At 47.0% G+C, this 24,285-nt stretch overlaps 1 protein-coding gene and 1 pseudogene across 2 annotated transcripts; both read left to right on the top strand.

The window, feature by feature from the left end:
- Positions 1-258: 258 nt before the first annotated feature.
- Positions 259-1,070, top strand: LOC147000558 (uncharacterized; annotated as a pseudogene).
- Positions 1,027-20,336, top strand: Rnaset2 (ribonuclease T2). 2 transcript variants are annotated; one of them, XM_021149270.3, is made up of 9 exons: positions 1,027-1,047; positions 3,340-3,400; positions 6,538-6,590; positions 7,455-7,512; positions 11,103-11,173; positions 13,976-14,089; positions 16,818-16,863; positions 18,637-18,711; positions 20,043-20,336. In XM_021149270.3, the coding sequence occupies exons 5-9, from the start codon at positions 11,118-11,120 to the stop codon at positions 20,235-20,237; spliced, it is 486 nt and encodes a 161-aa protein (XP_021004929.2). In that variant the 5' UTR covers positions 1,027-1,047; positions 3,340-3,400; positions 6,538-6,590; positions 7,455-7,512; positions 11,103-11,117; the 3' UTR covers positions 20,238-20,336. The 2 variants fall into 2 exon arrangements, with proteins under 2 accessions (XP_021004929.2, XP_021004930.1); XM_021149271.2 differs by lacking the exon at positions 1,027-1,047 and adding an exon at positions 1,306-1,524.
- The last annotated feature ends 3,949 nt before the right edge of the window (positions 20,337-24,285 follow it).

Below are 24,285 nucleotides of genomic sequence, written 5' to 3'. Positions count from 1 at the left end.
CCTGGCTGAGGGGCTGGGGTTCATCCTCTTTAAGAAGAAGCCGGTCCTTGGTACAGCTCTAAAATTACACTCCAACAATATGTTCGGAGCCTGGAGACTCATGTGAACTATTCCAACTACAGCACCCTCCCATGAATGTGGTAGTTCTCAGCCATTCCCCTGCAATTACCCTTCTTAATAACACCTGGCCTTAGAAAGTCCAGGTTTGGCTTTTCTTTGGCAGGAGCAAAGCAAGGCTTCTCGGGTGTTTAAATAGACATGACTGAGGTTGAAGTAGAATTTGGGGTAGTTTGCTTGGTTTTTAGGTTGGTTTGTGATTTTATGTTGGGTCACATCATAGCTATACTTGGCTGTGTGCTGCCTAGAGATGTAGAATTGGACACTCCGGGCAAAGCAGACTTAAATGGTTAGCCCTCTCAATCCAGTCCGCAGCTGGGCTCCTACAGTGGCAACGGGGGGGGGGGGGGGGCAAGTGGCATGGGCCTCACTCAGGCTGGAGGGAATGGCAGATAGTAATCTCGACCATGAGATCTTTACTTACTGTGAACCATGGTGTTATTCCCACGAGGTCCAGGCCTGGAGGAGAGTTTCACAGGACTAAGTGCTACTGCACAGGGACCCCTGTGTTCCCCTCATTGTGGACCAGGTGTGCTGGAGGCTGGAAAGCAAGGGAGTCTCAGGCGCCTGGAGGGAGGGGCTGCGTGAGGAGGGGACATGGATTTGGCTTAGCAAGAGGAGCTGAAATCTAGTAAGTGGTCTAGGGTGTGTGGGATGTGAGGGGCGAGAGATTCCTCAGGTGGGCCTGGGCGTGATCAATCAGGTGGTCTTGGGGGTCAGATGGGCTGGGCATGGGGACAAGAGGTGGGTCAGATGGGCTGGGTGTGGGAGCATGAGGAGGGTCAGGTGGGTCGGGCGTGGAGTCGAGGTGGGTCAGGGCGTGGGAGCATGTCCCCTTATTGGGAGGCGTTACAGCGTGGGGGGCGTGTCCGTCAGGTGGGTCGGAGCCTTAGGGCGTCTGGAGCCGGAGCGTGGGAGCGTGTCTGCCAGGTCCGAAGCAGTTGAGGGACTGATCCCTTCGGAAGGCCAAGGCGTCGGGAGGCCAAAGCAATGGGGTCAAGTCAGTTTGGTGCCAGGAACTGAGGCGTCGGTACCTGGAGCGTGGGGACTTCCTGGGCCAGGGCGTTGGGGGCGCAGTGTGAGGGGCGTGCCCGCCGGAACTGGAGCCTGGGGACTGCTGGGCTGGGGCATGGGGGCGTGTCCGTGCGCGGCTGTGGGCGTGACTGTGGGCGTGGCTTAGGGGTTTACCCTGTTGTGCGCCGCTGGCTGGCGGAAGCCTGCGCTGAGCAGTCGGTGGAGGTCGGTCCGCCTGCGGAGCCGGCGTGCGCAAAGGCCGCTGGGAGCCTGCAGAGCCCAGGGCAGTGCGATGGCGCCGGCGGAGGCTCGCGGCGCACTCCCGGGCTGGATCTCCGTGCTGGGCTGGGGTCTGGCGCTGTGCTGTCTGTGCGGGGCGGGCCCACTGTGGAGGTGAGCGCCGGCAGGGCTGGCGGCTGGTTTCTAGACGAAGGATGCCCTACTTTCTCTGTTAAAGTTTTCTATCTATCCCCTGAGGTCCCTGCGTTGTCGCGCGCCCCTTGGTTCTCTCTGGAACAGGAACAACGGGATAGATACCTCTGGTAATCTCTGCTCCAGTTCTTCTTCATTAATCACTAAACACTTTATGGGTTTTTTCTCACCTCTGTGTATCAGTCGATTAGTAAGCTTTGGTGCTTACACCACTGGAGCGGAAATGGTGGGGCATAACTCTCCAGGAGAACTTTGTTCCCAGAGAGTAACTGAAAACCAGTGGCATTTGCTTGCTTTCATATTTATTTACAGTCACTGGGGCATGACATGTGCGTGTGCCTGCGTGCGTGTGTGTGTATGTATGTGTGTGTTGCGGGGGTAGTGGTGCAAAGGCTAGTCCCTGTCCAGGAGTGGGAGCCCAGGCACAGGCTTGCTCACATACAACATAGTTGATACCAGGAAGAACAGCGGACACAGAAAGTACTTGGAGCAGTGAGTGTTAGCTAAGGCTGTGGTGCACAGTTCTCCTATAACAAGCTTAATGTATGCAGCTGACGCAATGGTTAGGCATGATTTAAGCCCTAAGGCCAGGTGAATCCCGTGCTTTGGGTGGGTCTTTGGCTTCTCTGTGACTCTTGAACATTGGAGTAGGTGAAGCTTTTGATCTCTCTCTCTCTCTCTCTCTCTCTCTCTCTCCTTTCCCTCTCTCTCCCTCCCCTCCTCCTCCCCTCCTCCTCCTCCTCCTCCTCCTCCCCCTCCCCCTCCCCCTCCCCCTCCTCCTCCTCTTCTTCTTCTTCTTCTTCTTCCCTTTCTCTCTCTCTCTCCCCTCCCCCCCCCCCCACTGGAGACAGCTGGACCTTTAACTTTCTTCAGCTGTGTTCTCACGGTGCACTCCACCTCTTGTGTAGAGAAGGCTTTCCTACTCTGTTATTTTATGTTGTCAGGAGGTCTAACCAGGATCCCAGGAAAACTCGTAATTCTGTCCAATGGCATAACACCAGTGACCTGATGGGTCCCAGTTGGTCCCATATCTAAAAGCTTCCACTGTTGCTTTAACTCTGCCTCCAACACATGCACCATAGGGGACAACCACACTACAGCTCCACAGTCCTTCTGGGAAGCCTCTGGATTGGGAGAGCTTCACTTCACAGACTTGTGATGGAAGCAGTCCAGTATGTGTGCATGCAACAAGGCATGGAGCACATACCACAGACAACATGTAAGAAGGCTGCTTACCCAGGCCAGGCTGTGAATGACACACATGGCCAGGGACCATTCCCAGGCCAGGTTCTAGGTAACAACATTTCCACAGTGGTATCTGAGGCAGCACCCTGTGAGGTAAACACGGACTAAGATATTGATAGTACTGTTGTGGTATTTCAAGTCATGTTTCATGTTGCTACATGAATTAGAGGGATACAGTGAATTTTCAGAACTGTTGGAATTCATAAAGATGACTGAAGGATTATGAGTCTGTATTCCTCTATCTGAGCACCCTGAAAAAGGCAATTTATTGTCCAATTACTTTCCATCAGCAGGCCTTCCCGGCACTACCCCGACCCACCTGTCTTCTTCATTGCGTTTATATTCTCCCTCACTTAAAGATATGCACCACGGTATACATGTTGTTTCTTAGAGTGTCATGAGGTGGGGACTTCCTTCCTGGCAGTATTGTCTAGTCCCATAGACTCTCCAGTGTTGAACGAGTGGTTGGTTGGATGGGTGGGTTTTTGTCACTTTAAAACAGTATTGAAAAATCAATTTGTCTTTTAACAGTGGCAGCCATGAGTGGAAAAAACTAATTTTGACTCAGCACTGGCCCCCAACAGTATGCAAGGTGAGCTCTGCTTTGACTGGCCCATTTGATCCAGCGAGCCTGTCTGAATTGCTTTGTATGTATTAGCGCCCACCTGTATAGCAGGTATATTAAGTCAGTGCACTGGCAGTTAATGGACCTCCTGAGAAGTGGCTTGCAGAGGAGGGTCATTTGTTAGATTCTGAGAGTGGCTGTAACAAAATCTCAAGTGGTATGGCTCAGAACATTAGAAGTACACCCTCGCCGGGCGTGGTGGCGCACGCCTTTAATCCCAGCACTCGGGAGGCAGAGGCAGGCGGATTTCTGAGTTCGAGGCCAGCCTGGTCTACAGAGTAAGTTCCAGGACAGCCAGGGCTATACAGAGAAACCCTGTCTCGAAAAACCAAAAAAAAAAAAAAAAAAAAAAAAGTACACCCTCTCTCGGCACTGGGGCTGGAAGCCTGAAACCAAGGCTTCAGTAGGATCAATTCTTGGGAGCATTTGTTCGATCCTGTTGCATAGCTCCTACTATAGAGGCAACAGCCTTTGGTGTCCTCTATATAGATGTACCACTTCAATGTCTGTCTTCTTCACATGATGTCTAAGACACCATGAGCAAGGCAACTTACAGCCTTTATTTGTAGCTTACGGTTTCAGAGGGTTAAGAGTCCTTGGTCATCATGGAGGGGAGCATGGTGGCCTGAGGGGTGGTGTAGGTGCAGAAGCTGAGCGCTCACATCTTGAGATACAAACAAGAAGCAGAGAGAGAGAGAGATTGGTGAAGTTATGGGCTTTTGGAACCTCAAAACCCACCCCCAGTGATACACCTCCTCCAATGAGGCAACACCTCCCAATCCTTCCCAAAGGGTTCACCAGTTGGGAAACCAGGTATTTAAATATATGAGCCTATAGGAGCCGGTCTCATCTAAACCACTACACGTAGTGTCCCTGTCTCTCAGGAAAACACCAATTTGATTTAGGGCCCAGCCTGATCTGATAGGGTCTCATCTTGCTTTGATTACATCTTTAAAGGCTCTGTTTCCAGATGAGGCTGTGCTCACCAAAAGGCCGTTTTGGAGAGAGATGTCTCTCTGGGCGATGTGCTTCTGCTTTCATTAGGCCTGTGCTTGCTTGCTCCCTCTGTACTAAGTTTTATTCAGATATCTCTCAAGAGCAGACTACGGTTGAAGGCCTTTGCCTGCCGCCAACACTGTTCCCCTTGGTCCGTGTCTTGTTTCATGCCTTGAGTCCTTGCGGGCTGCCCATGCTGAGCCCCTTGAGCTGGAGTGATGGCAGCTGGGGCCCTTGCTCGGCCCCTTCCTTGTGGGCAGTTTATAAAGCCGATCCTGGAGTTGACTGTGTGAAATCTAAAGTGTTTTGTCATGTTACAGACTGGGCACTAGTCTTACTGACGGTTTTTCTCAAAGTTTGAAGCCTCTTAATTATGCAGGGTACCAAGAAGCTTTGATGTGTGTTGTTTGATCATCTTGCCAGGCCTTCCAACCCCTGCTTTTTGTCTGTCCTTGAGCATGGAGTAATGTGTGTGTGTGTGTGTGTGTGGAGGGTGTGTTTCTGTTTCACTTCCCGTCTTAATTTCCTGTTGAAAAATGAGCTGTTTAACTCAGCTCCAAGTTATACTCTTGACCTCTTGACCGGGAAGGTCATCAAAACGGCCTTACTATAGTGTACCCCTGTGATTCTCCTGGCTCTGGTGTGAGGGTGGAGTCAGAATGTGTAAAAGGAAAGGGGTAGGACCAAGGGCCTTAGGAGGCCAGGACCTGGCTCTTCTCAGCTGGATGCCAGGAAACCTTGGTCTCTAATACAGGAACCACTTGAAAAGAAGCCTCAGCCTCAGGCCAGCCCTAGAGGAGCTGCTCTCAAGGAGGCACCAGGCTGGTCTGGCCTGTCTGAGGAAATCTGGGTTTGTCCCTCCGCAGTGTGAATAGGCATGGGAGTGCCTTCCTGCCTGAAAGCTTTAGGAATTCAAAGAAGAAAACCAGTCTGTATAAAAATGTCACCTTTAAGCTATTTATTTCAAACCATGAATGAGGGACTTCTTTCCATAGTGTGCCCTTCTTTAGTGGCAATCGCTGTCTCTTGTCCTCCCCGCCCCCAATCCCATCTGATGAGATAGACATGATTTATGCTGGGACACACCTGCCATGAGCTCAAGAGGTACCATGAGCCTCAGTGTTGGCTGAGTGAAGCCGACAGCCACCTCTTGTCTGAGTTACCATCATAAAAGCAGGTAGACTGGAGCTTAGCAGGTAGCAAAGACCTTTCAGGTAGGCTCTGCTCCTCAGGCACAGTGAACCAACAGGAAATGAGCTCTCAGGAAGGAATTGTGGTGTTGGCTGAGGTGTAGTATATGACCTGTTATCCCAGTCTCTAGTCTTTGGGTCCGTCTGTAGCAGGCCACTCTCCCCTGTGACTCAGTCACCTAAGCTGCTCTCTGTCCATAATCCATAGAAACAGGCTGCATAGTGAGGAGGCATCTGCACAAGAGAGGCTTGATGTCTGTGTGTAGTAAAGAGGTCTAGGTGTCATATTTGTCTGGTTACTGGGGTGTATGTATATATGTATGTGTGCATATATGTATGCATGTGTCCTAAGTTCTGTTTTATCCAGTCTGATAGCCCAAGTATATTTATTTATATTATCATTTATTGTGGAAAAATTTCATCTTAGCTAAACCATTTGGAGGGCTCTAAGAGGTTTATCTTACAAAGATTTTTATCTCTGAGTTTATCATTATTATTGATATATACTCCTATTTTACACTTCTTGGCTTCAAGTGTTCAGTACTTTCTACTTTACTGATGTTTTTCGGTCTGGTACCAGAGCAGACTTAAGAGTCCCAGTGTGTCAGGGTGTTCTTACACATCTGCCTCTGGTAAGCAGGTTATTCATAAGTAAGTGTGCGTATCCGTATCTGTGAATGCATGAAAAGAGCAGACCCAGCAGCTGCCTGGTCCTCTCAGCTCAGTTGTCTGAGGACTGACCTAGAGTGTGCAGCCCTGACTTCTCCTCATGAGCTCAATGCTGGAGTAAACTGCAGTGCAAACACTGGGCTTTCTTTCTGCTAGTGATGCCCCTGTGTCTAGTTAATGTGTGTTAGATGAAAATGGAGCCGATAAATATTTCAACAACCAATCACTTTCCTTATCTTTTCTCCCTAGGAAGTTAACAGCTGCCAAGACTCTCTGGATTACTGGACAATACATGGACTATGGCAAGCATCTAATACAGTAAAGCTAATGAAGCAGTCTGGGAAAGCTAGCTTGAGTCCAGTCGCCATAAGTAGAACTGTTAAACTTGGTAGCAGTTTCTCCAGCTGACCAGTTTCATATGAATATATTCATGTACATATGAATATAGTTCCATTTATGTATATGGTGTTTTCCTTGCATGTATGTTTGTGCACCATGTGTGTACCAGGTACTTACAGAGGCCAGAAATGGACATCATCCCTGGGATTGGCATTACAGGCAGATGTGAACCACCATGTGTGTGCTGGGAATTTAACACAGGTCCTCTGCTTCCAGAGTAGCCCGTGCTCTTAACTACTGAGACTCTCCATCCCCCGAGTGTCATAGATAAATAAATACTTAAAATGTTAGATCAGTAGATAGACAGATAAATGGTTTTACACACTTTACAAGCAGCCAACTCCCTTCCACCATGTCTGTCTGCATTCTCTTTCATTCTTTGTCGATGCATACAGCTGTAGTATTGGAGTATGCATATTACCTTGCCACTATTAGAGTGGTTATGGCCCATACACCTTCAAGTTCTCGGGTAGGAAAGAGCTGAGACTGGGCTCCATCCAGAGCTATTCCCTATTTCTTCTGCTGACAACCCAGCTTGTCTGTTCTGCTCCTGGCCTTGTTTGACTCTACCGGTTCCTTTTTCAGAACAAAGTCAAAACTATTTGCCCAGAACCTTTTGTTTGTTGACTGCCTAGTGTGGAGTGAGGAGGTCCTGATCAGAATTTCTGTTTTATGCAGATTTCGATTAAATTACTTCCTAGTGCCTTATATAAAACATCCTAACTGAGACTATTGTTTCTTCTTTTTCTTAAAACTTGGATTTCAAGGCCCGATAGAGCAGAAGATTGTAACCAGTCCTGGCACTTTAACTTAGATGAGATTAAGGTACTGAGCTTTCCGTTATACTCTTACTGCAACAGAATGGTGAACTGAATGAACGCTTTCTTATGTTTAAGTTTTAAAAATACAGGATCAGGAAGGAATTCACTAGTACTGAGCCCCTGGGTCTGTTTAGTAATTACTATCTACGACAATCACATAAGCTCAAAAACAAAACAAACAAACAAACAAATCAACATTTTCCTCCTTGTCTTCAGCTTGAGTAAAGCTGATAGAAGCGAGCTCAGGTGGGAGCAGGGCCTGTCCTGGCTGCATAGACCCTGAGGCTTACCTGCCAGCCCTAGCTAGTCCTTGGCCCTTGGCCTTCTCGGTCAGTAAGTGAAAATGGGCAGCTGGTCTGTGTGGCCTAGGGTGAGCCATTTGCAGACAACTGTGGCTATGAGAGTAGGTGCATGGTACCCCAGGCTGGTCACTTCTGGTCGTAGGTGGCACAAAATTCTAAGTAGGATCTCTGAGCAAGGAGGAAAAGGTGGGCCTCTTCATTATCAAAGCTCCTAGGTCAGGAGTAAGTTGTGAGCATTCGAGAGATTTAGCAGACTTGCTCTGGGAGTCGTGTGGCATGTTGAACGTACTCCTACACATTATCTTTCCTTAAGGGATGCCAACAATCCTGTATATGGTCATATGTCAGGGTGACTTGGGTGGTGTAGAGCACATGGCAGGCCTGACAGGTCAGCGTTACAGAGCCAAACATTCTGTCATTGGGTGACAGGCATGGTTGACCTTTCCTGAGTGTGTGGATGTGCACACACGGAAGCTCTCATGTGAGGTATCACTGAGGTGGTCACTGCACTGTCAGTCCTTTCTATACTTGGGGTGCGCCATGCAAGATTGCCATGGCATATAAAAACTCTGCACAGACTCTGCTTCAGGCTTCTCGTGTTTCTCGAGTCCAGGCCAGGTTTCCAGGAAACAGATGCTGAGGTAGAAGTAGATGGTGAGACTAAAGCGAATGGTACAAGACTGTCACTTAATCAAAGTGCGTTTTTCTTAAAGCCAGAGTTATTCAGTGTCTATAGAGATTGTAAAATATTGCCAGTGTCCACTATATTGCAAGTCATCACATTGAGGCATTAGGCAAAGTTTTCAGTTCTCTTTCAGTGACCACCTCATCGGCTAATATACTGTTGTTGCACAACACTGGACTCAGCATTTAAAAGCTGATGAAAGAGGGAGCAATGAGGAAGAGGGGTTTCCATAGTAACCATAGTAACTGTGGATTAGATAGCCTAGGAGGGAAGTCAGAATGGCAGGGTTGAGCTGCCTGTTGCTAGGGCCCCTGGGTCTGTAGTAGCCATGCCCTACTGTTCCCCAGAAAATCCTGGCTTGCGTCTGCAGCATTAGTGTTCAGTGTAGTGTCCCCCTAGCAGGAACATGCCCTAGCTTGGCTGTCAGTTACATCACCCTCAGTTATTCCCCAGAGGTCTGACTAGGGCTGAAGCCAGGTTGAGGGAAGGGGCCATGAGGAGGCACATGAAACTGACAGGTGGGACGGGCAGCATTGCAGAGGAGGAAGAGGCAGGTCTGTGCTCACGTTGGGCGGGAAAGCTGGCTGGCAGGGTTTGGTATGTGAGGATCAGGGAAAGCCAGGGTGTCCTTCCTATACACTCATCTGCATTCCCTTTCACTGAAGTTCTTTTGTCTCTGCTTATATAGACTGAGCCTGCCAGATTAGAAGGGTGCAGGCTGCCATGCTCAAAAGGCTCCTCTGAAAATCAGGGTCTGGCACTTGTATTTTAATTTAATTAAATTAATTAATTTTTTCGAGACAGGGTTTTTCTGTGTAGCTCTGGCTGTCCTGGAACTCACTTTGTAGACCAGGCTGGCCTTGAACTCAGAAATCCGCCTGCCTCTGCCTCCCAAGTGCTGGGATTAAAGGTGTGCGCCACCACTGCCTGGCGCTTGTTTTTTGTTTTTTGTTTTTGTTTTTGTTTTTTTTTTAAATAGACATTTATTTTAGAGCTGTTTTATATAAAAAGAAAAACCAAATGCAAAGTATAGACTGAGTATTCCTCACTGTTACCACCCATCCATTTGCTGTATTCTTACAAATAAGCCAGTATTGATCCCATACTATTAATTGAAGGACACAGCCTGCATTAGGATTCATACCTTATGCTGTAGTTTATGGGTCTTAACAAGTCAGGAGGTAACTATCCTCTGGAGAGGTATCACTGCCTAAAGTCCATGTTCACCTCCCAACCTCCTCTTGTCAGTTCTGATATCCACGGCTGCCTCAGGCTGGACTTAGGCAGTCCCTCAACCCGCATGAGAATCAGGGTTCTAGTACTTGGTGAGCAAGGAGTTGGCAGGGTGACAAACAGACTGAATCTGAGTGTAATTTCTCAAAGTAAGCATCAGACTTGTATTACAGAAGAAAACAACGAAATTAAGTGATACATTAAGGTCATCCAAGGTACTTTGAGGTTACCCAATGCAAAATGACTCTACATGAAACAGAGAAATGTATTACATAAAAGTTAACAGGAACCAGGCAGTGTTTGCAACTGGGATCAAAAGCAGCCCCACCTAAGGTCAGCTTATTTTTAGAAGCCAGGGGCAAGGGCTTCATGCTCTTGCCATAGTTAATCCACCTTCTCCCTAGACCATTGTGAATTCCAGTATATGGGAGTGACTCAGCTGTTATACTAAGTATTTACTCTAGTTCCTTCTTAGACCACAACCTTCCTTCTTCCTAGGCCATTGTAAATTCCTTCACATGGGAGTGATTGTTATTCTAAATGATTTTGTGGGGGACTTTTCTTTTATTAAGTAATGTAGTCTACCATACTTAACTATAATAAGAATTTTAAACTTACTTTGCTAAACTTGCCCTGAAATTTCTAACTCTATGTAGTAGATAGTAATGCCTGATTTCTTTCACTATCTCTCTTTCAATACTGGAGGCAATTCGTCTGAATAGGTAACATTCTTATTAAATTCCAAGCCCAGGGTCGGCTCAAGGACTACTTAAGACATTGGTGAAGGCCAGGAAGCAAAGTTCAATGTAACTTAGGTATTTGTCAAATCATTCCTTGGAGGCACCTATAATAAAACAATACTGAAAGAAAGCACACATCCACTCACCAGCTGACATAGGGACACATTTGGAGCATTCATGCTACGGGATGCCAAGGCTCCTGGAGAGTACATTTCCATGAAACTTTTTGCTTCAGGGCTGTGTCCAAGCTTTAGGGCTTGCCACGCAGACTTCACTGGAGTGGGTGTGGCACACGGCAAACCACGGATCTCATTGTGTCACAATTTGCCCTTTCTAGGACATCTTGTGCTTGGAGCCTTGTGGTGCATAGCTTTCTCAGACTGCAGCTGTCACTGATGGCAAAGCTCCTGATGCATCTGTGGATTCAGAGCCCATCTCTTCCTGAGCTCATTCTCTGAGGGCTTGTGTTTTCACGACTTTAACATGCTTCATGCAGGATAAGCACAAAATCATTTTGCTCAATTAAGTTGTCAGAGATCGAGTGCTTTTTGTTTAGTATATTGGTTTGTTAAATTTGCTTAGAAGTTTTGAGTTATTAGGTCTTGGGTAAATGTTCTGTTTAAATTATGAATAGGACCTTTTGCGAGACATGAAGATCTACTGGCCTGATGTGATTCACCGGTCTTCTAATCGCAGCCAATTCTGGTAAGTCTGAGTTTCTGTTGGCCATATGCATTTTAAACAAAGGTATGAGAGTTTGTAAGTGTTTTGGATGAGAGCTTGTGGGAGGCATAAAGAATAGATGAGAGACCCTGTCTCTGGAGAGCTGCCTATTTATTGTCAAATGACTGGTCTGTTGCTTTGGACACCTCTCTCCAGCAGGTTACAGATGAGCTCAGGTAGGATTTATTGTATGAACTTGTTTTCTAATCTATTGTTACTTCACTTATTACTTCATTGAAAGAGTCCCATTTCCTGAAATTTAACTAAATCAAATGCTTGCATATTTAAAAATCAGTCTGAATCAGACAGATACAGAGAGGGAACGTGCCTTAAAATAGTGATGTCATGGAGACCTGGGTCAGAGAGAAGGTTGGAGTCTCACAGGGATGGTCTTCTTCCAGGTCAGCAGGAGCTGAGCCCAGAATTAACTGTTTGGAAAGCATTGTTTTTTAAAAGAAGATAAAATTGACTCAGATGAAGGCAATTTTTTTGACATCTTCCAATATGAAATATTATTATAGCTAGTATTATTTTCCAGATATCTTAATTAAACCTAGAAATATTTCTGTTTTGTAGGATTTTTGGAGGAATAAAATGCTTAAGTTTGGCAAAATGCTACAAAGCAGTGGAATGTGAGGGATGCCCCTGTCCTGGATCATGGTGTGGAGTATGACTTCTTCCTGAAGGGTGCTAATTAGGATCTGTGGACTGTAATGTGAATGTTGGAATCAGCCCTAGCTAAACAGAACACTCAGTGAAGGCTTGGGTGACGAGTGGCTTCCTGGGCTGGGTCTAGGACGTCCCTCACACTGACTGCTTTCCCACTGAGCTCAGTTCCCACTCAGTTGCTCAGGCTAGCTCACTTTGTAGCCCGGGCAAGTCCTGAACTTGTCTTCCATATCCTGTAGTCTAGGAAGTATTTTAACTTAATGTCTGTAATGAATGGAGGTGAGGGAAAATGAAAAGTCCTTTATACGTAGGACTTCTCAGTGAGCTTGAAATGATGAATGGTGCGTGTCAGCTTTCTGTAACTGAGACAGATATCCCAGAAACGTCAGATGGGAAGAGAAGATTTGTTGGGCCCATGGTTGTCAGAGATTTAAATCTCTGGTTGATTGTGTTGCCTTTGGACCTTTGCAGCCCAGTATATCATTGTGGAGCACGTACAGAGGCAGCAGCTCACCTCATGGAAACACAAAAACATACAGGAAGAGGGGTGTCACAGTGTCTTCTTAGGTACATCCTTCAGTGGCCTGAACTCTTCTCAGAGACCACATCTCTATAATTTTACATCACTAGCTAGGGACCAAGCCTTTAATGTATGGGTCAGAACACTCCAGAACCAAACTGTAGCAGTAATTATGTAAAATAGGATTCCAGTTGTACACCATGCTTGAAGCTGTCCGACCTTATGGCTTGAAGTACAGATAAGACAGCCGCTTCTGTACATGGAACCCTATACAGTTAACCAAACAGCACGGGTAAAATAGGAATTTATTTTTGTGTTTTATTAGTGGCAAACTGATTTGCCTTTTCAATTTTAAGTTGGGTGTTAAAAATGACAGACTTGTCACACATGACTTGTCTATTAGAGTTTGTACTTGGGTGAGCCTGGCGCTGTGTTCCCCTTGAGCTGCCTTTGGCTACCTTGGCATTCTTGAGAGCTTCATTACACTCCAGTGATCAGGGTGAAGGGAAGCTCTTAGACAACGTTTAAAACTCTAGTTAAAAATATAGTATCCTTTAAGAAACTGTTTCTTACGTGTGGGCTTATTTTGCCTGCATGCGTTTATGTGTACCGTGGTACTGAAGGAGGTCAGAAGAGAAGAATGTCAGAGCCATTGGAAATGGAGTTGAGGACGGTGAAAGCTGTCGTGTGAATGCTGGGAATGGAACCTGGGGTCTCAGCAAGAGCAGCGTGCACCCTCTTAACTGCTGAGTCATCGTTCCTCTGTGTGTGTGAGTGTGTGTGTGTGTGTGTGTGTGTGTGTGGTCATGGTAGATTGGTCTTTGTGTGTTGGAGAGCAAAACTTTCTCATTCATAAACTAACAGTATTATTTCCCATTGCAGAATTCTGTAAAACAGTAAAGAATGCAAAATGTTTATAAAACTTAGTCCTGGAGCAAATGAAGGAAGACAGACTTAGTGTGAGTTACACAGCAAGACCCTGCCTCCAAAACCAAAACAACCTAACCAGCCAACACACAACAACAAAGCCTCTTGATTAGATACAAGGAGTTATCATTACATATTTTTTGTAATACAATAACTACTAACTGTTCGCGGGTGTTTCCCCCGGTTTCTCTGTCTCCTGCAGGCTTCAGGAGAACACCTGTGTGAGTGCTGCTAATTGTTGGATTAGGAGAGGGAGGCTGACAGGGAATGGGCTCGGGTGGTGGTGGTGGTGACAAGCCATCCTGCCTCCTCTTTGTCCTTATGCTGAACCAGGCCTGGATTGTGCCACTCTCTGGAATTCCCTGGCTTATGCACTGGCTCTACAGAGGGCCACATAGTACTGTGTAACATGGCAGGTGTCTCAACAGTGACATTTTCTTCTTTCTCAGTTAGTTTGTTGTTATTTGAGTGTCTGTGGTTGTAGAGCTGTCCTGGAAGTGATTTGTAGTGGGAAGCATGAGAAGATTGAGGGGTGCTCTTTGGATGTCGTTGCACGTTGCTGGGCCTTGGCCTTAGCACTGGCATCTGTCCTTCCTGCTTTGTGAAGGTTGCATATGACAGCTCTGTATGAGAGGTCTTATCTGAGCATTATACTGTGAATCTCACAGGAAACATGAGTGGGTTAAACACGGCACCTGTGCTGCCCAGGTGGACGCCCTCAATTCCGAGAAGAAGTACTTTGGGAAGAGCCTGGAGCTGTACAAGCAGATTGACCTCAACAGGTGGGTACAGGCCTCTCTGCAGGCCTTTTGTCATTGACCTGAATTTATTATTTATTTGTTACTAAGTGTATGTGCATGAGTGTATGCATGCGTGTACCACAGTACATGTGAGCAGATCTGAGGACAGCTTTGTGGAGATGGTTCTCTTCTACCTTTCCACGGGTTCTGGGTATTGAGCCCAGTTTGTTAGGCTTCTGTGGGAAGTGCTTTTACCTGCCAAGTCATTTTGCTGCCTCTCAAGTTGTCGTACTGTGACTGAATGTTATAAGCCAGTGAACTGTGAGAGAGTGGTGAGGGCATCACATGGGATCCCAGGCTAGCCCAGCCTGCCGCAGGCTGAATGTAGATAGCCTCCAAAACTGTAGGCTGAAGCCTTCATCCCCAGGGGTCTGAGCCATGAGTGTGGCGTGCTCACGAATGGAATGAATTCCCTTACAGCAGACCCTGGAGCTAGAGAGATGGATAATCCTCCCTATGTAAAGACACAGCCATAGACTGTGAGGACTGAATGTCTGCGGATGATGAGAGACTTTACAGTGTCTGCACTCAGCTTGTCACTCGTACAGCCTGTTCTAGTCAGAGCAATTCTCCTTCAGTGGGAATAACCCGAGATCCTTTGCTCATCCATCATATTGAAGGTTCATGAATTAGATCTGCTTGAGGATGACTAAGCCATTGGCTCCATGGAAAATGCTTTGCCTCTGTAGCATAGAGAGCGCTCGTGATGATGTCTCTCCATCTCACACAGTCTTCCGTGTCATTTTGCTCAAAGGTAACCTTAAAGCCACCAGCCGGCAAAGCACAGGGCTGCAGAGGCCTTGTGATCCTTTCTGACATAAAACCTCTTTAGATCTTTTCTCCATGACATAAAAAGAATGGTGGTCAGTGATTAGATTTTGGAGTTCCTTCTGTCTTTTAAATTTTTGTATTATTAGGCTGGTATGGTGGCATATACTTGTAGTCCCAGCACTTTGGAGGCAGAGGCAGGTGGGTGTCTAAGGTTGAGGCCAGCCTGATCTGCATAGCAAGTTCTAGGCTAACCTGGCCTACATAGTGAGACTCTGTCTCAAAACAAAATAAAACATCCAAAATATCTTCATCATTAAGTATATGCAGTAGGAGCTACATACCAGCATGTGTGACAAGTCCTCAGTGCTGTGAGTTGTGTATGTAGTTTATTTAGCCTGTGGGGTTTCTGAAAATATAGTATTCTCTTTCAGTAAGGATTAAACCATTGGAAACTGACTTCAGAAACCCACTGGGTACTTCAGAGGGACCATCCTGTACTTCTGAAGCACAGGACGGCAGCAGTGAAACAGAGGCTGCCCTTCCAGAAAGGCTGCCAGGCAGGCCCACAGAGAGCTGCTGCTGCTGCTGCTGCTGCTGCTGAGAACGGCCCCAGCCGATAGCCACAGTTGTTCTGAGTTGAAAATGGCCTAAGTAACTAAGTCGCTTCTATCTGTAGCCTTTAAAAATTAGTAGTTTATAGAGCATTTACCCTTGAAACACCGCTTTATGGAGTCACAGACACGCATAGCCACACACCTAGTTGTCAGCAAGTCATCCCAGACATGGGCCTGCTACATGAAGGCTCCCTCAGTAGTGCCTGCTTAATGGCAAAGTTGCAGAAGAATGATTGCTCTCTGCAGTTTCTCCACACAAATGTAGGATTCCTGTGTTTCATAAGATACAAACAAGGTACCATAGACCGTACATCATGCTTACTCACTACTTAGTGTAAAAGCTACTGCAAGGTGGTTCTCGGAGCACCTGCAAGTGCAGCATGGGCTAGCATGCAGCTGTCTTCACTCAGAAGAGCACATGACACAGCTCGCCCGTCCTTCTCCGCTTTATTCCTGGGCTGCCTGCGTCAGGTGGGTAGTGTCTGACCACTGGTGCTAAGCAGCACTTTTCAGTAATGCCATGAAAATGCAGCAGTAAAACCTCTGGTCACAAAACTTAATAACGTGTTACCCAGGTCTAACAACAGGTCTACCCGAGGCACTGGTGGTGTAACCTAGAGTAAAGATTGGTTTGAAACTGGAGTCTTTCATACTTTCTTGGAACCCATGTTGATCATATACTGATGGCTAGGGCAGGCAGTGGCAAGCTTATATAGATTTGGGAGCATTTCTGTGGTTTTGGGGACCTTTTCTGCTCGTCCTTTGCTGCCACAGAGCGATGGCAAGCCAGTACTTAGACTTGCAGCCTGGAATCTACCCTCTCGGGTCACAATCCAAACTCATGCAGGAAGCTATGGTGGACCGCAGAGAATTCCTTTGGAATGAGTGGTCTAGGGACCTTTACATTGTGCCTCCAGTATTTTAGTTTGTTTCCAGAAACTTGATGGGGTTCTAGGCTGTATGCATTTAAATACTTTGAAGATCTGGCCAGCACAGTTCTTCAGGCTAAGCCTAGAGTCACATGAGCAGGGATAAGGTGTCTTGTGGAGCTTGTGTGACCAGTAGTTTGCACAGAGTTTGTGGCTGTGGAGGGTGATGTTGGAATACTGTGTACTCCTGGAGAGGGCCATGTGGATAGCATGTACCCAGGCCAGAAAAGAAGGGGATGGGAGTGGCCTCTTTGCTGTCCTTGTTAACAGACTTATTGCTGGAAGTCAGAACAGACAGTCTTCTTTAAAAGCATCTTGATTTTCACTGAAATCCAATAAAAAGAACACAGTGCAATGTGCTTTCATAATGCAGCTAATTTTTAAATTTTATTTTAGTGTACTACAAAAATTTGGGATCAAGCCATCCATCAACTACTACCAGGTAAGTTTACCTTTATCTATCTAGTGTCTAGTGTGTGTCACTGGGGACATTTGGCAGGATCCATTCATCTGCAGGCTGCACTTGGGTTTTAAAGTGACCCAGCACAAACCTCCTTGAAATGGGTTTTCCTTGGATTCTTTGTGTTTGCATATGAGCATACACTATGAATTGCTTATGTCACTGGCTTGGAGGCACAGACACTTGACCTCCAAGGCCTCAGCACAGGGCAGAGCACGAGTCTGAAAAAGTGCATCTAACGTCATGGAGTTGGAGGGGAAGCACATTGGTTCTTTGCTTTTCATGTAAACTATGTGACACAGGAAATAGTGTCTCTTCTTACTGACTGAGAAGGACGTGTGCAATGTAGATGCCTTCAACTCTGGATTGTCTGTTTTCTGTCTGTCGCAGAGACATATGTCTCTCCCAAAGCTTGAATGCTACCTGGGCTTACAGGCGAGTTCGCAGAGGGCACTGTTACTCTGTCCTGTGACAGTGTATCAAGTAACCCGGCAGCTCTGTCTGCAGGACTGTGCTCATTTTCCCGGTTGATTTGTATCTTCCTCTATAGAGAGTAGGGAGTTGGAGCCTAGGCTTAAGGAAGGTGCTGTGGTGGCCGATTAAGTTAGATCCTTCTGGACAACCTCGGGATGGGGGCTTGTAGGGCTTCCCTGAGCTCATCGGATTCCTATGTAAGGTGATACGGGGAGGAATTATAGTCTCACCCGGCTTGATGTGCAGAGATGAGATCTGTGGTGATGGGAATGGCAAGGATTCCCTACTGCCCAGCTGCCTTGTGCACTTGGTAAGGTGGCAGGAATGCCAGACAGTGGTTCAGTAAAATTCCAGATCCAAGCGCATTTGACCTACAGCAGACTTTCTGCTTTGCATCATCCATAGGCAGCTCTGAGGAGTGAGTTCCTAATGAACCAGTGTCCTGACGTGTTCTGGTTGCCTGGTGCTAGGGACCAAAGACAAAGGGAGGGTTGACCTCTAGGGAGAGCAGAGGCCGAGCCATGTGGTTGCTGCTGGACTTGGCTCAGTAAGGGGAGGGATGATAAATGCAACCAGACAGTGTGAATTTAAGCGTCAAACGAGGCAGCAGAGTGGAATAGAAGTGTCCTGTCCAAAACGTGCTGCCAAAGTCCACAGCAGAGAGGCCAGGCAGATGTGGGTGGAGAAACGGCTGTTACAGAAGCCATAGCACAGAGACAGTACTGCAGATGGCCTCCTGGGGGGAAGGAGAGGAAGAGGAGGGAGCTCACCTGGAGCATGATGGGATGTGTGTTTATCCTATGACGGTCGCAGCACACAAGGTCTAATTTTGTAGTTCACCGATGGGAGGTGGGCGCTCTGAGGAGCTGCTTTTTTTTCCTTCCCTGTGATGGAGGCAGTTCCCACTGCAGAGGCGAGCTGCAGAGGCAGAGCTCTGAGGAGGGGTAGGCCTGGGGGAAAGCTTTGGGGGTCCCAATCATCATTTTGGTAAGGGTGGCTTATAGGTAAGGTAGCATAGGAGGAGACGCTGGGCTAAGCTGGAGACAGGGAAGAATAGTGGAGGGAAAGGAGGAGCCGAGAGCAGACAAACTGTTGATGATGCTTGGGCCTCCTGGGCAGAGCACAGATTGGCTAGTTGGGTAGAGACTCGTCCTTCAGTGATGAGTCCAGGACATCCTCAAACTTGACTTCAGGTTCTCTAGACGTACAGGGGTGGGAGATGGTGAGTGTGAGAGAATTCTCCTGTTGAAGTTCACTGCTAATGCTTTTGTTTAATATCAGCTTGCAGATTTCAAAGATGCACTTACCAGAATCTATGGAGTGGTGCCTAAAATCCAGTGCCTTATGCCAGAACAGGTAAGACATGCATTTTGTCACCCTCTCTCTCTCTCTCTATGGAAAAGATCATTTTACTTTCCTGATAGTTTTGTCTCCACTGTGGAGTTTGTGGGACAGGGATGTATTTGGGTGTATTGTCTGTGTGTGCAAGCACATAGATGTCTTGAAATAACTTATGTGTTTCTAAAATTCCTTCCTTGGGGGAGACATAAACATTTGCTTCCACTCCTAAGGTCCCATACTGAGGCATGATTCTACCAGAGTTCACAGGAGTTCATGGGACTTCATTATAGAGCATAGGCAGGGGTTACCACAGAGGCATGGTGTTTCTTTTCCAGAAGGCCATACCAGGATACCTTTAGCCAGCAGGGATGAGGGCATTTACAAAGCCACATGACAGACCCTTATATCTAGTCGTTCCTGACTGTGTACTCAAGCCCCGCCTAGAGACCACGTGTGGTTAGTTGCCTACAATAGGAGATAGGAAGCCACCGAATAGGCAGGTGGGGATCACGTGACCCTCCTGGCCCTCTGAAGGTGCTTAAACCATGAAGGAATGATCCCTTGTAAGGGGCACAGCCAGACTCACCAAAATGGCAGTTGTTTGGCTCCAAGGCTAGTTTTGTGTAGCACCGTAGGCTTTGTTTCTATGCTGCTTCATTCTAATAAGATTATCCAGTTGGAAGAGAAGGGAGGGAGAGGAGGGAGAGGGGAACGAGGAGGTAGAATTCTGAGTTAAACATTATTAAGTTTCTGAGAGTTTTGTTTTGTTTCTTTATATTGTCTGTTCATTTGTTCGGTTTATTTTTCATTTTCACTTTGGAGGCAGGGTTTGTCTATTATATAACGAGTTGTCCTGGAACTGGCTGTGTAGACCAGGCTGGCCTCCGATGTACACAGATCCACCTGCCTCTCTGTGTGCCACACCCCTGTAGGTTTCTAAGCTCTTAATTCCTTTAACGTGGCTTTACTGTCTAATTTCTAGACAAACTTGTAGTTTTTCCAAGCTTCTAACTAAAACATGGGTACCCTTTGGGCCATCAGGAGCTGTTTTCTTGACCTTTACTCTGCCAGGGTCTCCATGTGTATCTTTGTGGTCACTTTTTGTTTGTGTTTTCTCCAAGCTGAAAACACCAGGCTTCCAGACTAGCAGAGGGGACTGAGAGGCACAGCTCTGCCCAGGTCCCCTCCTGAGCACCAGCCCTCCTGTGTGAAGAGGGTCTGCCAATCTGGGGCCTGATCTGGAGCCGCTGCTTTTGTTGTTTGCCAGTGTTCAAGTTTTGTGACTCCCAGATTGATAACAACCCAGGGCTCCTGAATTCTGACTTGTCTGCCTTTTCTACTTTTAGGGAGAGAGCGTACAGACCGTTGGCCAGATAGAGCTGTGCTTCACCAAGGAGGACTTACATTTGAGGAACTGCACTGAGCCAGGGGAGCAGCTGTCCTCCAGGCAGGAAGCCTGGCTGGCCATGGGGGCTTCTACACATGGGATGATGGTCTGTGAAGACGGTCCAATCTTCTACCCTCCACCTACAAAGACCTAACATTGATGTTCACATTTTGGAAATATTTTGTGTCCCATGAAGTAAGAAAAGTTCACAAATCATTGCTTTCTAAAATTTTACTAAAAATTTCTTAAAATGTGTTTGGCTTTTTCTTGTGTGTGAAGGAGTTGGTTTTTGTCTGCTCTGATTAGTAGGTCCTGCTGTGCTTGTTCCTGCCAGCTGGCTGCCACACAGCCGCTGTCAGCCTCATTTCCTGTCCCACAGACAGCCGCAGTCGTCAGCCTCATTTCCTGTCCAGAAAAGCAAGATTCATATTGCTAATAAGAACTTGAAAGTCTCAGCACAACAACTTTTTATTTTGGTCAAGTTTAAATTACTCTGTTTATATCAAATTAAAAATAATATTGTGCATGTATGCATGTATGACCTGTGTGTGTGTGTGTGTGTGTGTGTGTGTGTGTGTGTGTGTGTGTGTGTGTGTGTGTGTAGGTGCACATACTATGGCACCTATATAGAGGTAAGAGAAAAATTTTGGGGAGTCATTTTCTCTAGCATTAGGTTCTGGGTATCAGACCCAGGTCATTCTATAGTGAAATAACACTCCCCAGTGAGAATTCACTCTGTGTTCTCAGAGAATAAGGAAAAGCTCTTCAATAAAGTATATGTCTGCTCTGGCAGTCTGGCTAGTGCGCAGAGACACTGGCCTTGCGTAGAGACACGTGACAGTCTATATGGATGTTGGGCTACAGCATTCTGCACACATTACCAAGTTAACTTTGAGCAATCAGACATGTTTTATAGAGAAAGACAACGCAAGCTTTGCCATCTTGGACAGACAGTGGGATTACATAGCGAAGCTACTGTTCCAGTTATTTTTGAAGTATATAATGTTGTTCTTTTCAAGTAGTTGTTACCCAGGGTCCTCCTGTCTACCTGGCAGGATTCTGTTAATGGGGCCAGGACTGTGTGGGCTGTGTTAACCAGTGCCATCCTCTTTGAACTTAGTGGTGGAAGCATGTTCTTTTGATATGGGAATAGGGCCTCCTGACCAGGGTTGTCCTTTCTGTTACAGGAATAGGGACTAGTGGGTGGTGTCAGTCTTAGTGAATAAACCTTGACAGAAACATATCCTAAGCAAACCTAAAACTTCAGTTATGTTAGACTTTGCTTTCAGTTTCTAACAGGTATGGTTAGTATGCCAGTTAACTTCGTTCCTTCAGCTAAATTCTACTTTTGTAACTTAATATTTCCTAAGCAATGTTAATGGTCAGTGTTTTATAACATTAGCTCATTACTCCCAGTCTTTTCCTTAGCAGTCAGCTCTGTGCAGCCGTGGAGCCCTCGCACCAGCCCTATCCATCCTGCTTACTTAACAGAACAGTGTGTACAGGTACAGCGTTAAGCTTAAATTGCTTAGTCCTCAGAACAACGATCATCTCAAATCATCTTTAAAAGCTGCTGTTGATTGGTTTTACTATATCTGCTTAACAATTAAAAGGCTTTCAGATCAGTGCGAGCAAAACCTGACTTGATGTCTGTAAGAGACATCTGAAATGCAGTGAGCTTGTTAACAGGCTTTATCTGGGTCAGTGACACGGCTGTCATTGGGGTGGAATTGAAGGGACTGGCCCTCCCCAGCACAGCATTCGAATTCAGACAGCTGCTCTGTGGACAGACATGAGTGAGGATCTGAGCAGAAACAGCTCTTCAGCTTTCCTGTGTTAGAGGGAGGAGCTGGCCCAGCCTAGTCCTGGGATAGGGGTGTGGTCCTGGGGGCTGGGTCCCACCTTCCCACAGTCCCTCTCCTTACCTTGTTCCTCTGCCCCTCCCGAGGGCACATCTGTTTCTAGTGCCCCTTCACTTAGGCCCAGAGCATGCACTGCTCTCTGGAACTCACGGCTGGTGTTGAGCTGTGGGAAGAGCCAGTTGGAAACATGGGTAAGCAAGGGCCTTGTCTCCTGTCTGGACCAGCACTGGTTCCTTCACTGTCGAATAGTGGGAGAACTGTGTAACCTTGGGCTTGTTTAGAAGATGGCTTTGTTTCAAGTCCCTTTGCAAACAGAGCTGGGTTTCCACAGGAGGCTGTGTTGTCTGTCCTCTTTACAACAGTTTATTTTGTGCCCTTGGAGGTCAAGGGAGACAGGACTTACAGTGTTCCTCAGACTTTACTTTAGTCTGCTTTTATTTTAAAGTAAGCATCATTCTTTAAAATGGGGGCATATTTGTAATTCTAGTTGGAGTATTTTTTAAAGGTTTTATTTACTTTTTATACATATGATGAGTACACTGTAGCTGTCTTCAGAGACACAAGAAGTAACCAGATCCCATTACAGATGGTTGTCAGCTACCATGTGGTTGCTGGGTATTGAACTCAGGACCTCTGGGAGAACAGTCAATGCTCTTAACCACTGAGTCATCTCTCCAGCCCCCGGAGTATTTTTTGAGAGCAGCCTGAATTCACATAGTCTGGCATTATGGGAAGGTATGGACCATGGAAGGAAATGAGTTTGCTAGAGTCCTCTGGTCCTCATGCAGGCTAAATAGTGAAATCCTAGCAATAACACAGAAGTTCGCAGCTTCTGCCACTGGACCAGTGCTCTGACTTTCTGGCCTACACACAGCAGCTGGTAGTAAATAAGTTCTCAGTGGCCTTGGTGTCAGGTAAGTGTGTGAGCTTGGATGAGCCAAGGGAGACATGGAGAGGCCAATTCCAAATACCATTATCATAGCAATTGAGCGTTTCCAAATTTAACTCACTATAAAGCAGCTCTGACACCTTTTGCTGTAAACCTGACAGCCATGTTTTTAAGACAGGCTTGCACGTGGATGGGAACCTATGTTAGGGGTGAGTCGGGTGTACACTGTCTGAACTGGGGTGTGATTCTGGGTCTCTGCCTCGCTGCTGGGGTGTCAGAGCTGCTGAGAAGATGCTTCTTGGGAAAGCAAAACACAGAGGCCCTGGGCCGAGTTTCTTCCTCAAAGTTGGGGTGCTGGGTTGGGGGACACCAACATTCCACTCAGGGGAGGTGGGAGTCCCAGCCCATGCTTCTCCGGGTGAGAAACCACAGGGCCTGAGACGGAGGCTGTGGTTATCAGATTCCTGGGTACCCAGTCACCACTGGGAACTCCCATTCTCCTGCGTACCCACACACTTCCGGGGTCCTTGAGGAGTTGGGAATGGGGACTGTGGGCCTGTAATGAGCCCGCCCTGGGAGTGGAGCTCGATGATGACGCACTTCCCCCTCCACACCTCCGCCCTCATCCCGCAGCATCCTGGAAAGAGACAGTCCTTGTCCAAACTGTTTCTTCATGGCAGGTGAGGATGCGTGTGATTTGCTCAGAGTGAACCAGAGATTAAAGACCTTCTGCAGGAAGGGAAGCAGGAAGCTCGGCTCTATGCTTCATGACTGGTTGTCATGGTCCTCTTAGTGGGGTGTCGAGGTCACATGCTCTAGGACAGGAACCAGGTCCGAAATCCTGTCGTTCTCAATTATGAATATTACTGGGGTTCTGAACTTTGCCACACTGCTCTACCAGTTCTTGTCTGGTGGCACAGTCCACTGCCCCACACTGGGGACCAGTCCATTTTTATAGAATGTGGAATGGAGACAGTCTTCCAGAGGGGCAGTTTGCTCAGGGAGGGTGGTCCTTTTGCCTGCAGCATTGAGGAAAGGACAGCCCTGAAGCCGGACCTGGAGGGATGACTGAAGTTAAAGGTAAGAAAGTGGAAAGACACGTGCAGAGCATCTCCAGGAGTAGCTTCTATCCACAACTGTGCCGCCATCACCTCTTGCCTTGGTGTGTATGACTCCTACCCTGGATGCTTTTCTTAGCCCTGGAGCAGTGCCTCCGATTCAAGTAACAGTGCATGGTACTGGGTGAATGACCGTCACCAGCCCATACATGCTTCTCAGAGCTGGCTGGATGGCTTTCCACACCCATCAGCCAGCACACTCAGTCTTTTTTAAAAGTATGCCAAAGCAACAGTTTTACCTCAATCATAAAAAGCTTCCCATTTACCAGCATGGTTCAGAGCCTCACGGTTTCTTACCCAGGCCATTCTACAAGCTGTGTTCACACTGCAAAT

Source organism: Mus caroli, unplaced genomic scaffold, assembly GCF_978045245.1.
Source record: "Mus caroli unplaced genomic scaffold, Mus_caroli_1 scaffold_18, whole genome shotgun sequence".
Classification (NCBI taxonomy): Eukaryota; Metazoa; Chordata; class Mammalia; order Rodentia; family Muridae; genus Mus; species Mus caroli.
The sequence above is the reverse complement of the archived record's forward strand: the minus strand, read 5'-3'. Positions and strand labels throughout refer to the sequence as shown.